Source organism: Gymnodraco acuticeps, unplaced genomic scaffold, assembly GCF_902827175.1.
Source record: "Gymnodraco acuticeps unplaced genomic scaffold, fGymAcu1.1, whole genome shotgun sequence".
Lineage (NCBI taxonomy): Eukaryota > Metazoa > Chordata > Actinopteri > Perciformes > Bathydraconidae > Gymnodraco > Gymnodraco acuticeps.
Window position 1 is genome coordinate 628,724 of NW_022992187.1, and position 15,133 is coordinate 643,856.

Here is a 15,133-nt window from a genome sequence, read left to right on the forward strand (position 1 = left end):
CTGCGTGTGCCATGGTATCGTTGGTGTGTATGTGGAAATTCCCCTTCGATTCTATTGGCTCTAACGGTTCAAAAGAGATGTCAATCATCAAAATCGACCAATGGGTTCCAGAGAAACGGCAAAAACGCCCATTTCCCCAGAGGTGGAGTTTTTTTCTTCTTCTAAACCTCCCTAAAAAGGTCAAATGTCACTTGTTTTGCATCAATCTTGATACAGGGTACTTATTATATGTTGTACTTTGGATTCCTAAAGCTTTTAGTCTACTAACCCATCATCCAAGTCTGGTTTTCACTATAAGTACAACATAATTTCTGGACGGACACTATCATTTACATGTTTGTACCATGTTCAATCTGAATTTTATTTAAAATAAAAAACATCTATATTGATTCTGACTTTTCTACATTCAACTCACAGGTTTATCATTGCTTTGAGAAAAAAGTTTATTAATTTTCCCCTTTTTAGAAGGGAAGATATGGTCATTTGTTCTGGGAATGTCATTTTCGAGCCTGAGACCTGAAAAACAGGCTTGGGGCTTAACAGGTTAATGCACCGGTTAACATTTTTCCATTTTCATTAAAACCTCTTTCGGTAGAGTTCAAAGGGAAAATCCTCATTTGTTCAGTATATATTTTGTATATATTTTTATTTTATTCCTCTGGATTGTGAGAAACAGCATTTTGTTTTCCCTGTCTGTATCACACAAAAAGAAGATTGACAAAAAGGACACTTTGAATTAAGCCCCGCCTCCAATCCATTGTATCCATTCACGTGTTGGCTCATTCAAATAAATGAATAACTCTATATTCAGATTTAATTTTTTAGGCCCTGTATGGTATTTTAGCCCTGAGCGCAGGATCAGCTGAAAAGAGTCCAGGAAGCTTATCTACAAGTTAACAGCGTTTAATTAAACAATGATACGATAATACAATTACATTGCAAGAATGGTGAACAGCTGTTGCTCTCCCCCCTTCGGCATGGGATCAGAGCAAGACACCGATTTCCTGTGTGCATCACATGTTCTCATCGGAAATCTTCTCTCATTGGTTGGCGGAGAGGGGCGGGTCCAAGACACGTCCTGTCTTTTTCTGGTGTTAGTTTTACAATATTCTAATATCTGTTGGCCATTTTAAACATTCCCTAATAGCATTGCAGCGTCAATAAGTGAGGGTTAAAGACAGTGTGAATACTCCTTAAATTCACGTATGCAAAACATAATATTAGCTACATGCTAATGCTAACCTGAAGTTGACGATATTTACTCGGGGAAACCGGAAGTTGAGTGTGTGAACATCCGGTTTTCAGAATAAAGCAGCTTTAAATTAGAACAGTGTATTCATTTAAAGTTACAGCACATAATATTGATTTTCTTACAGCCCCAATTATATAAATAAGGGCTATTCAAGTTTCCATTCTGGGAAGTAGATTTACCTAAAAAGATGTATACGCTTTACAGACGTTTCCTTCCCAATATAATGGGAAAACGTTATTTTAGACCCACAATCCTTTGCACCTTTAGAACGGCTTGCTCACACACCTGCGCAAAGTTATGACAAATTATTATTCCCTAGTTGTATGCATACTACAAACTGGATTTTTCAATGTGGAATCTAGAGCGGCACCTCTCAGAGCTCTCCCTCCCTCTCTCTCTCCAGGTGGTGTTTTCTCGAGTCACCCGGGTCTGTAAGAACGATAATGGAGGATCTCCCAGAGTTCTGGAAAGATACTGGACTTCTTTTCTCAAGGTGAATTCCCTTTTAATAAAATGACTTAAGGGCACGTTCTCTGATGTCAGGAAAATGAATGTCACAATGTGAAGCCAATTGAACTGTGTGTGTGTGTGTGTGTGTGTGTGTGTGTGTGTGTGTGTGTGTGTGTGTGTGTGTGTGTGTGTGTGTGTGTGTGTGTGTGTGTGTGTGTGTGTGTGTGTGTGTGTGTGTGTGTGTGTGTGTGTGTGTGTGCAGGCTCGTCTGAACTGCTCGGTTCCTGGAGATTCGTTCTTCTACTTCGACATTCTTCAGTCCCTCACCAACGTGCTGCAGATTAACCAGAGGCCCGCTGTGGTGGGGGTCTTCACCACGCAGGATAACAGGTAACATGAGGGCCAACTCTGTGAGGACCACTTTCAGGCTAACACCTGAAGAGTGAGTACATTTTTTAAAAGTGGTGACAAGAGTTAAGAGTTCTGTTCTCTCAGAAGAATCGCTTAGTTACTCTCTGGATGATATCATGTTAGGATTGTGCAAAGAGTCAGAAACTCAGCAGAGATCTTGTCAGTCTATTGTTGTGTTGTTGTGTTGTTATGTTGTTGTCTTCAGATCTTCGGAGTCTCCGAAATTGAGTTTGTTGGTTTTGGTTTATTTTAAGTTATATTATTATATTAAGTTTGGTCTGACACTTATCACTAATTTTAAATTAAATCAGTTAATGTGCGTTCTTCTCACAATACATTATTTCCAGCTAAATACTTCTCCATGACATTCTCTGCAGTATTCCTGGCTCAGCAGTCTGTGCGTTCTACATGGACGACATAGAGAGCGTCTTCGATGGGAAGTTCAAGGAGCAGCGGACCAGCGACTCCTCCTGGACTCCAGTCCCTGAGGAGCAGGTTCCCAGACCCAGGTGGGACCACCCTTTCACTGGGGGCAAACTCAGGGTCCTCCCAACCTAGAACGCTTTAAAACATGGTTTAGACACGTAATGGTGCGTTCAGACATTTACCTTGTGTTACTGACCGCAGCGTCATTGGCGATTACTCGCATCAATATATGAAATAACCATCCTTACAGCTTACAGAAGCAGATTGGTTGTTTATAGCCGCATTTCAACAACAACACATCTTGAATGACTTTTTGTTTTCGTTGTTTCCAGGCCCGGTACATGTACCGGTGATGGTCCGGCTGTGGACTACAAATCATCGGTTCAGTTACCTGACGAGATGCTGATGTTTATCAAGTCGTACCCTCTGATGGACGAAGCTGTTCCATCTGTGAACCACCGGCCCTGTTTCACCAGGACTTCAAGCAGGTAACACACACACACACACACACACACACACACACACACACACACACACACACACACACACACACACACACACACACACACACACACACACACACACTCACACAAAATCTCACAAACACACACTCACACCTAAACAAATACACACACACACACACACACACACACACACACACACACACACACACACACACACACACACACACACACACACACACACACACTCACACTCACACTCACACAAACACACACACATGCAGTTTCTTTGCTGCACATTTCCATGTTTTGGTTTTATTAAGGCTGAGTTCAAGTTAAATCTAATTCGTCTCTTGATAGCAGACGGTTTCTAAAGTCAGTGTAATCAAGGGTCCACGTGCAGTCATATACATCCAAACTAAGAATTCCCATCAATTTAATGTCAGCTAATGCCATAAAATCATCCACCATGGATTTATTTTTAATATATATTCATACTGCTATGCAGTAGCAGGGACATTTTTTTACTTAGTGGAAGTAAAAAAATCAAATTGAATATCGAATATCCAGAGTCAACTTGTGGCCTTATTTAAGTAAGTAGGTGTGTAACAAACGGTATAATGTGCAGCATGCAGGTCGTTAATGAGAACCCCAGCAGTGTTCTTCTCTCATTAATTGTCACTAACTAAACTAACTGGACTTTTTGTATTTCATTGTTTGATTAGCACCTTAAACTAAACACACCCACCTATGTAACATTAAACACACTTAACACGTGTCATTGAAGCCATTTATAGCTTTTGATTTATGATAAGCATATCTTAGAGATATGTTTTTGAAATACAGTATGACTTAATACTCTATACCAGCGGTTCCCAACCTGTGGCAATAATTTTTTTCAAAAGAAATTGTATTTTTAATCTACTCTTCAAACACCTTAAATTAAGATTACTCTGATTGACTTTTAAGCTAGAAGAATAGTTGTATTTATTAACTGTGTGCGGTCTTCATCTAAAAGCCCAAATAAAATATTAAAGGGTGTAAATGTAAATTCAATATTTGCCGCAAAATAATTTGCAAAACATTAGGATTTGTGTGGAAACATTTTCATTATTACGATTTTAATTTAATTTTAACCTCTTTCCTTTCTCTTTCTTGATCCTGCTTAGCAACGATCATTACAGTCCTTGACAGTGGTCTGTTCTACTGGATTTACAACGTGTCACATGTTCTGAATTGACCAATCAGAACTTTATTTAGCCTCCGTATTGTTTATGGTGTAATGTGGGCCGCGAAAAAAAAAAGTTGATTCTTAAGTGGGCCCTGAGTTGAAAAAGGTTGGGAACCGCTGCTCTATACTGTATATATTTGTTAAGAGGAAATATATTCATTAGAATTGTATGTTCTGATAATGGGCAGCTCTTATGAATGAGTGATGTTAGGCTCCACCGGCTGAGAGCTATGCTTCACAATAATGATATGTAGGTTTTGGAATTATTTGTTTTCTGGAGTCAACCATAGTTTATTGCTGAAAATCATAATTATATAATTAAAAATAACACTTTTCAAGTGGAACCTATCAGTATCTCTGTGTGTGATTTTTTTCTAAATGTGTGTTGGACACCTAATCTGATGTGGTTTCTGAAAAAGGACACCAGGATTAGCCACTAAAGTGTTGTGATAAAAAAACATCTCTATATTTATATAGCACTGTGCTTGCAACCCAGCTTCAACAACAGCTTCACACTTAACCCCCAGTAGTAGCTACACTGTCAACCCAGTCTCACGGCATGTCGTGTTCACCAACACGATTTTTAATCTATTGATTCGTGTTCACCAACACGATTTGCCCCTTTTTTTTTTCGTGTTGCACAGCACGATTTTAAAAGCAATGTATTTCTACTGCCTGCAGCACGTCTTTTTCTCCGGTCGGGTCGAGGATGACCGGAAGCTGTGTGGTTCATAAAAACATGTTCTTACTCAATATCAAGCCACAGTTATTGCTTTTATTTGAAATCGTATAATTTCGGACTTTTGTTGCCGTCTGTGAGGAAAATAAATGGGGCTCAGAGCCTCAGGATACTGAAATCTGTATTTTTTCAATCTTTTTTTCCTTCTAATTTTTTATTCTTTTCAAAATAACACACTGTTATTTACTCACCAATAACACACAATTATCCTTGCTTTTACTTATTGGTTTAATTCCATAATCTCTGGCTTTTTTGGCGTCCGTCAGGAACTGAATTTCAAAATAAAAATAACCGGAAACAGACGTAGGCATTTCGAGCGATTACCCAAGATCCTCAGCTATGGTTTTAAGCTCGCTTATTGGATGTTTTAGCCGCAATGCATGCTGGGATTTGGTATTTATATGATATGAAATCCGGAAAACATTTTAAAAGAATAAAATAATACTTGAGCGCTCTTGCTTTTCTCTTTGAAAGTCATCACATAACGGCATTGTAATACACGGTTCGGCTGCATTGTATATTACAGATCTGCCGTAGTTCTTTATTTATAGAGCCCTGATGAGAAGACCTTTGGAAAAACTGAGAAAATGCCGCCGAAACTGAATACTTGACGTGGATCATAAATATATTCAACAATTAAACAACATCTTCAATTTCTCTTCACACAATACGTCTCCTTGCAATATCAACACTAATTCGGCTGACTTTTACATTTCATCTAATTCACAGATAGGTTATATTTACACCATAACGGTGCACAGCTGATATAAAAGGAATGTAGTTTTTAAAGATATTACTGATTTTCTTTGAATGTAAGAATGTAAATACTGAGTCTGAAATAGTATAGCAATACGCTGTAAAATTATGTGAAAGCGTGCATAAAACTACACATCTTCAGATGTTGTACGAAAACATACACTAATAATACAAAGTTATTATGGCTGTGTGTACCTTGTGTGCACCTCCTAGTGGTTAAAGCACGTTATTGAATTATTGTGTTTTATTTGATTAAAAAAATATTAAGAGTACATACTTTCATAGGAGGAAAGTATAAATATAGAATATAAAAAATCAAGAAGATACTATAAGTGATCTCTACAATAAAACAGTTTAGTGCAGAATGTACAAAGATATTAATAGGAGGAGGTGCAAAACAGAAAAACGAATTAACCTTTATTTAAACATTAAATAACAGATTAAGGTCTTCTTTTAAATAAGAAAAAAACTTTGGGGGTATCTATCTACAGATAAATATTAAGCCTGACAAAGTACTTAACGTCTAATATATTGCTTTCCTGCAATGTTAACTATGTTGAAGCACTTATTTTAACTGATATTATACATATGAATTATACTCTTATGTATGTAGATAGAATAAGAAATGTGCAGAATATGACAGTTTAATGGTGGAGGTACACACATATTGATAGATGTCTTGTAATGCACTGTTGAGGAACCTGTGACCCAAGTGTTTCATTCATTGCATAACTACACCGTAGTTGTGTATATGATATGTCAATAAACCTTTGAAAATCTTGAAAGGGATGTGCAAAATAGCCATAATATACAGTCTTTAATTAACTATTAGTAGAGAATAACGAGTAATGAATATATTTTATTACTCGTTTCCATTCATGTCAATTGCAGATACATGTTTAGTCTTCTCAAGCACCAACTATCAAATATCTCTCCTGATTGTTGGCACTTGACAATCACCTTAGCTGAATTTTACTCAGGTGTAACTAAAGTCTGCTTTAAGGGTTGTTTATATTTCACATAATTAATCAGAATCTGCAAAGTAACTCAAATAAATGCAGTGGAGTAAAAATACCAGGTTAACCTCTGAATTGTAGTGGAGTAGAATTACAAAGTAACAATGAGCTGTCATGTGGGTATTAATGCTGCGCATTATGGACACAAGCGATTTTCACCCATTTATTAATTATATGTTTTACATTTGATAACACCAATGTGTTTAATACTGGCAACTTCTAATTGTGGGAAAAATGAAAATGTTCAGTAGAGACCTCCCATAGAACATTTTGCGAAACACAATAGCCAGCATGTGTAGTTCTGGGGGGGCGTTCGATTCCAGTTTTGGATAGTCTGGCGTGGTTTCGTTCCATTTCACACAGCTGTTTGACACTCTGCGTAACCTTACGGGGACTGTAGTCCTAAACGATAGCTGGGGATTATGGGTAGTGTAGTGTCTTCGGCCATCCTAAACTCAGAAATATTGACAATCGCAATGATGCTCGAAATGTCCCTTAGAGGCCTACGTCTGTTTCCGGATATTTTATTTTGAAATTCAGTCCCTGACGGACGCCAAAAAAGGCAGAGATTATGGAATTAAACCAATAAATAAAAGCAAGGATAATTGTGTGTTATTGGTGAGTAAATAACAGTGTGTTATTTTGAAAAGAATAACGAATTAGAAGGAAAAAAATATTTTAAAATACAGATTTCCGTATTCTGAGGCTCTGAGCCCCATTTATTTTCCTCACAGACGGCAACAAAAGTCAGAAATTATACAATTTAAAATAAAAGCAATAATTGTGGCTTGATATTGAGTAAGAACATGTTTTTATGAACCACACAGCTTCCGGTCTTCCTCGACCCGACCGGAGAAAAAGACGTGCTACAGGCAGTAGAAATACATTGCTTTTAAAATCGTGCTGTGCAACACGAAAAAAAGGGGCAAATCGTGTTGGTGAACACGAATCAATAGATTACAAATCGTGTTGGTGAACACAAAATGCCGTGAGACTGGGTTGACACTGTTGGTTTCAAATATAACAAATCCACAGGTAATAAAGCTTACTTACAGGTTTGACATGAATCACTAGATTGACATTACCCTGATTCAGCTCACTGGGAAGACAGCAAAGCTCAAGCTTGATTGATTGATTGATTGAAAAGTGTATTAACAGCTTGTATATTGGGTACAGTACAGTACAGCTCAAAACATACAATTGTTAAGGGGATGCAGACCAGAGAAAGACTTTCGTCTTGTTTACATCAGGGTCCCCCATTTCCAATTCATCATGTCATTTAAGACATATAAGACATATTTGACATACAGATGGCTTATTTACAATTTACATACAGGTGGTTTTTTACATACAGATTGCTTATTTACAATTTTCATTTTAGATTTCGTTCTAATACATCCTAACCGGACATTTAAGACATACCAAGTCTACAGATATACAGTTAGTAACAGAGTCTAAAATGCGAGTATATACATAGATGGGGGGGGGGAAGCTGTCCATTGAACGACAGGTTGAGATTTGTACCATTACCGGGGCCAGTTTTGCAATGCTCTCCCCCGAAGGTGCTCTTTAAGAGAGGTTTTGAAGGTAAGTATAGTTTTACTTTCCTTTACAGTTGTGGGAAGAGCGTTCCACCTTGATGTGGCATAATTGCGAAACGTGTATTCCCCCTTTTTTGTGCCAAATCTGGGTTTCACATGATTTGTGGAGCTCCCTCTGGTGTTATGATCATGGTATTCCTTGACCTTTGGGAATAATTGTGACATGTACATGGGTACCATAGCGGTGTAGTGGATCTTGTAGACCAGGCCCATTGCAAGTAGCTGTACTCTGTCGTCTACTCTAAGCCATCCTAGGTTGTCAAAGTGGGCAGAGGTGAGGTGGGTTCTAGATGAAAGGTCAAGCAGTAGTCTGACCAGTTTATTTTGCGATGTTTGAAGTTTTATTTTTAGCGCCTTGGAGGTGCTATGGTACCATGACGTGCAAGCATAGTCATAGTACCCTTAAATGAGTGCTCCTGCCAGAGTTTTCAGGGTGTTTTTGTTTACCAGAGAGGAGATCCGGTATAGGAATCTAGTTCTTTGATTGACTTTTTTTATTACATTGGATGCCATTTTGTCACAGGAGAGGTTTGCCTCAAGAATAGATCCTAGGTATGTAATTTCCTTCTTACTTGTGACAATAATGTCGCCCAATGCAACTGAGAAGTCGTCGGATTTGCTGAGATTATGTTTCGAACCGAAGAGAATGGACTCTGTTTTACCCAGGTGTAATGATAATTTATTATCGGCGAGCCAGGTGCAGATTCTGCCGAGCTCGGAGCTGAGGGTTTTTTCAACCTGCAACCTGTTCCTGCCAGAGACCAGCAGGGCTGAGTCGTCCGCGAACAGGAACAAGTTGCAGTCACCTGCTGATGACATGTCATTTACATAAATTAGGAACAGTAACGGACCTAATATGCTTCCTTGTGGAACACCACAGCTCACTGGGAGGGGGGGGGGACAGAGTACCGTTTACCTCCACCATCTGTTCTCTCCCCTCCAGGTAGGATTGCATCCAGCTCACCGATAGTTTATCAAAACCAATTGCTTTTAGCTTGTCAATCAGAATGGGGTGATTGACAGTGTCGAAAGCCTTTTGTAGGTCCAGCATCACCATGCCGCAGTACTTGCCCTCGTCCACCTCTTGTTTGATGTGGTCGCTCAAATAAAGAAGGCATGTGTCAGTGGAGTGGGATGTTCTAAAGCCAGATTGAAATTCATAGATTAGTTTCTTTTCCGCGAGGTACTTTTCGACCCGTTCATATACTATTTTTTCCATGACTTTCGAGATGGAGGTAAGTATAGAGACAGGGCGGTAGTTGCCTGGGTCCAATTTGCTGCCCTTTTTGTGCAGGGGGGTTACTCTTGCAATTTTGAAGTTTTGAAGCTGATAGCTGCCATAATATTACAGCTTGTAACAATACACACACCTCGACACTTGAACATATTTCAGTGTGTTGTGAAAAAAGCATCTCAATATTTCTAGTGCTAGCTAGCAACTTAGCCGAGGCAAGAGCTGTGTCAGCAACTTCATCAAAAGCTTCACAGCGGCAAACTCTGGGGCAAAGCCGTGAAGCCCATAAGGAAGTGCCACAAACTGCAGTTCATTTAGTGGCCGGTAGTAGGAGACTGCAGAAGGGAGCAATTTCCATGGACCCCCATGTTAAAATCCAAACTTTTGAGCAGAAATAAACATGTTTCCATTGTGGTTAAAAAAACCATATTATCTGTATAGTTAGATTCCACATTCACAACAACTGTGAGGGGAGTTAATTTTGCTGCTGTTGTTAGCTTTCTGTCTCTCTGCTCTCTTTAGGTAGCACGCACAAAGGTTTGGCTTTAAATGAAGAAAATGCAGTAGCACTTATTCTGTTTTTTTCAAGATTCAAGGCTTTATTGTCATGTAAACAACAATAGTGTGTGACAGTAACTACAGTGTAGATATGGCAATGAAAAACGTAAGTCACAGGCTCTTCCAACAATGCAACGGGTTAGGGTTTGGGAATATATAAAGGACATAAAACAATTAAAATGGTGCAAGAGAATGTTTTTGAGATGTGCAAATAAATACCAATTAAATAGAAATAGGTTGAGCTCATAGATAGCAAATTAACCTGCAGGATTCTTGATTTAGAGTTTTTTTCTTCATGGTCAATGCACTTCCCGTTAGATAAGCGTCCGATTAAATGTAATGTATGTACAAATATATGCAAAAAGCTAAATAAGGCCACTTTAAATACATGTTATTGTAGGAGGGGAGGTGTTGCATCTGGGTTTACTAGTGTGGTACATTTGAATAATAAAGGGGTAGAGACGTTGTTTTTATGGAAGTCTTTGAAATCACACATTTAGACAATTTGTTTTGGCAAAAGGAGGCTTTTACACATGATTTTTCCTCACAGATCACTGAGCATCCTTTTTTTTACTTCAAGGTCCAAGCTGAGCCAGATAGTGGTGGATGTGTCTGCCGGGCCGTACAAGGACCGCACAGTGATGTTCCTGGGTTCAGACGATGGTCGAGTCCTGAAGCTTCTTTCCAGCACACATCCTAACGACAGCTTCGGATCCAAACTGCTAGAGGACATACATGTCTACAATCCATCCAAGTAAGATCTGAGCACATCAGAGATTATTCTCATACTGCTCTTCTGCTGAAGACGGCTTTATATGATATTGTGTGTGTGTGTGTGTGTGTGTGTGTGTGTGTGTGTGTGTGTGTGTGTGTGTGTGTGTGTGTGTGTGTGTGTGTGTGTGTGTGTGTGTGTGTGTGTGTGTTGTGGTGTGTGTAGGTGTAATGTTCAGGGTCAGGAGGACAGAAGGGTTCTGGCTCTGGAGCTGGATAAGGAGCGCCATGCGTTGTTCGTGGCGTTCAGCAGCTGTGTGATCAGAGTGCCGCTCAGCCGCTGCAGCCAGCATGGAGCCTGTAGAAGGTGAGTCCACACACAGCAGCTGCTCTCACTCAGCCTTATGCTCTGAGGTCTGTACTTGATCTCACAAAATAAAATTGGGTAAACATAAAACCTAAACAGACCAATCATTGCTGGCTTGATCTGGAGTAACCCTAAAGATCTTGTGCCTTGTCTCTTAATATTCAACACATATATTGGACCTGTCAGCGTGGATTTAAACTTGACCCAAACTACTAGAGACTGGACTTTGATTAGACTGCCACTAATAAGGTCTTGAGACTGGGCTTAGATTTGCTCTGGAGGGGAAACTTGACTTGATCTGGCTTTTTAACCACAAGACATGACTAGAGACTTTGCTCAAATTGCTTGAGACTTAAGATATAGTTATGTGTGTGTTTATGCATATTCTCTTCTTTTATTTCTACTTCTCGTGAGTTTTTCTCATCAATATAATCCTCTCTTTATTTCTGTCTCCACACCATTTTTTTTCTTCACCTCTTCCCTTTAATGTCCCTCTCAATCTTCTTTAATTCTTCCCTCCCCTCCCCTTCCTCCTGTCCCCGGGTTCTGCTTCAGCTGTTTTAACTTTGTTTGTTAGGAAACACCTCACCATTAATAGTGGTATCACAGTACAATTTGACAATATCAGAATCAGAATACCTTATAGTCCCACAGAGGGGAAATGTACATTGTTACAACAGAAAATAGCCAAAGACAGCTTCATGTTACCTAAGAAGCATGCATACAAAAATATTAAAGATAAGAAAGAATATCATAATAAAAAAAGTTACACAATTTACAAAAAACACATCCTGTAATAGTTCTGAGGAGTTAGCAGCCAGGTATATATTCCACAGTTTTTTTTGTTATAGTCTGTGTTGTTGTGTGTGTGTCCCCACACACACAACAACACAGACTATAACACTCCTTGTTGTTAACCACCAACTATGTGCAATATGTGCAATATATATATATATATACATGCTGTTAAAAACTGCGCAATATACCTCTACCTCTACTAGGGGTTGTGCTGTCTAACCGCTGCAGGAAGGAAGGACCTGCGGTATCTCTCCGTGAGACAGCGGGGGCAGCAGCCTGTCACTGAAGGAGTTGCACAGTGAGGACAGGGTGTCCTGGAGGGGGCGGGACACATTTCAATATTATGGTGGCGAACCAATTATAATTTGGATTCAAACATTGTTTTTCCAGCCATGACTATTTCGAGTCTTGATTTATACACATCAACACTTTTTTGGAGTTATGCCCTGACAACTGTCATGTATACATTTAAAAAGATGGGCCTTAATGGCATCAAGCTGATATCCACCATATGATTTGTGGTATGTACCACACTAAAGCCATATGGTCAACTTCCAAGTATTTATTTAAAATGTATCAACAATGACTTCAATTCAATTTCCCCATGCAAGAAAGTGTTAAACAGGAAACAAGAAGAGCAGTAAAGACTCATCTGCAAAAAGCCATGAATTCCTGGATTATAGCATGTCGGTTCCTTTCATAACTCACATGGAATGCAAAATGTAGCCACGGGAGAATTTTTCCGATCTGTTGTTTCTCCATGACCTCTGTTGTTTGCATTTGACATTATAAAACACTGGGAGAATTGTAGATCCTGCATTTGATTCCTGAACGGAAAATGAAAGCCCATTACGATTGATTTCCGAATTCAAAATCGAAATTGTTTCCACCACTACCTGCAATAACTTTATTTTCTGTAAGAACCCATGGTTACGAAACGGGGACCAAGGGAGAAAAGCCATCGCATGACCATACCTAGGCCCATTGAAAAATGATTTAACTTGAGAAATTGGGATAACGTTCCATCAAATATTATAATTTTCAAGTCAAACAATGTGTTACCGATTAATATCATTTATCCATATATTCATCGCCATGTCACATGTTGCCTGTGGTATAACCACTTTCTTGGCTTTCTTTTTTCTCATTTTAAATAATGCAATCTTAACATGTGGAGGAGAATACACTGGCTTTACATTTTAAGCATCGGCATGAGATGTTGCGTTATATTGATGGTAGCTTACAGGAAAGCGGAAAAGTGGAGACTGTGTTTCAGAGTGTGTATGACACCACCCTGTTGTTGGACTGTCGGAATAAGTGTTATTCAAATATAGTGTTGTCCAAATATACCTGGGTTGCGTTCCGATAATCCAAAAATCAGCTCCTAAATTCTAACCCTATCTCCTATTCCTTGACCTCTGAGTGGTTAAGGGATAGTGGATAGGAGAATTCTAAAGGACTTAGGAGAAGAGACTGCGGTACTTTAGAGAATCCGACTGCACTTTCACTATCCAACGTGTTTATGATGCGCCAGCGGACGTCCTGAATGTGCGTCTGCTGCTGTGGGGAAACTATGGAAACTACAGTTTTCTATACAGCGGACTACAACATGGATGTTTAATAAGAACGAGGGACTACTGTAAACTCATCTAGAGACTCTGCACCGTGCTCTGATGCTGTTGCTTTATGCTTTATGAACGTGGACAACAGAGAAACATATTCTTCAGGACCAAAGTTGGAAATGAAATAAAAAAGGAAAGTGAAACTTATGCTCGTCCCCCTCTCCCTCCGGTCCACATTAATACAAATGATCCCAATACGTATGATTGATGAAAAGATCTTAAAATCAATACAGATGTATTTATTATAAACGTTAGTCCTTAACATCTATCACTGTGTATATCACCATTCAAACATCTTTTAAAAGTTGAACAAACCCCACACAGCTCAGTAAAGACTGTGAGATGTTGACTTTATTTGATCATTTCAGTAAAAACTAACGTTCATATTTCTCTTTTTGATTATAATACTGATGAACGTTCAAAACAAAGCACTTTGGCAACTTACCACATACGTTTTAAAATGCTTAATAAGCACCGTAACTTTCATGATATCATTTCTCCGTCATAATCGGTTGTTTCCGTGAACGGCCGACTGTTGTGATGGCAAATGCTGCGGCTGCAATGCATTGTGGGGCAGCATTTTCTCCTCTCCTTTCGGTTAGGGAGGTCCAGTGGTTCCTAAGCTAAAGGAGGTTATAAAGGAAGTTTGAAACCTCCTTTCCTTTCATTTGGAGAATTGGAACGGCACTTATCATGGCTGCCAGTGAGGGACTTCCGGGTCATTTCACTCCGTTAGGAAGGTTCCTAAGCTAAATGGACTATTGGAATGCAACCCTGTTCATATTATTTGAGAATTCAATGTTTCATTTTATCAATATGGACTACTGGAAAAGCAGATACAAATATTATTGACCCAGATAAACATTAAAGCCCCCCCCCCCTCTCTCTCTCCAGAGCCTGCCTGGCCTCCCGTGACCCATACTGCATCTGGCTGCGCACCGGGAGCTGTGCCAACATGGCGCCAGGTTTCAAGTACGTGACCCCTTTTTCTTTCTGTCTCCTCTCTCCCTCAGACGGCATCAGCCCCACAGCTGATAAAGCTCTCAGCTCCACTGGTATATCTGATGCCCCTTTCCCCCCAAAGCAGTTCCAAGGCCAGTTTGGAGCTAGTGCCCGATTAAGCTCTGGTTCTTCCTGTTTCCACCACAGGGGTGCTGACTTTTGGCCCCAAAAACCCGTTCTCAGCTGTCCCCACTCGACTCCCCGTCAAGAAACAAGAACCAATACGTCACGCTTACGTTGGAGACGGGTGCAGGAGCACGACCACACACTTTAAAAACAAAAACTAATTTTAAATGAGTCAACACTAACCAGGCATAGTGTGATGCTCTTTGTTTTTACCTTATTTGAATGACCATCCGTTCGCTGATATTTCACGTTTTTAAGACCATCAAAACGATTTCCTGTTTTTTTATTAGATCAGCTATCGGGTGGAATCAGTACTTGGGCTACACAAGTGAAATCATAAAGAGAAATCACCCATCTTATACCAGAGACACT

The 15,133-nt window shown here is 39.5% G+C and overlaps 1 protein-coding gene across 1 annotated transcript in view; it reads left to right on the forward strand.

Annotated features, from left to right (window-relative positions):
- Positions 1 to 15,133, forward strand: part of LOC117539120 (semaphorin-6D-like) — a 148,332-nt gene that overhangs the window by 52,329 nt on the left and 80,870 nt on the right. The window contains exons 10-16 of the mRNA XM_034205148.1: positions 1,656 to 1,745; positions 1,965 to 2,092; positions 2,491 to 2,622; positions 2,872 to 3,027; positions 10,716 to 10,889; positions 11,073 to 11,213; positions 14,528 to 14,605. Of these exons, the coding sequence (XP_034061039.1) occupies positions 1,656 to 1,745; positions 1,965 to 2,092; positions 2,491 to 2,622; positions 2,872 to 3,027; positions 10,716 to 10,889; positions 11,073 to 11,213; positions 14,528 to 14,605 (899 nt within the window). The remainder of the gene's footprint in view (positions 1 to 1,655; positions 1,746 to 1,964; positions 2,093 to 2,490; positions 2,623 to 2,871; positions 3,028 to 10,715; positions 10,890 to 11,072; positions 11,214 to 14,527; positions 14,606 to 15,133) is intronic.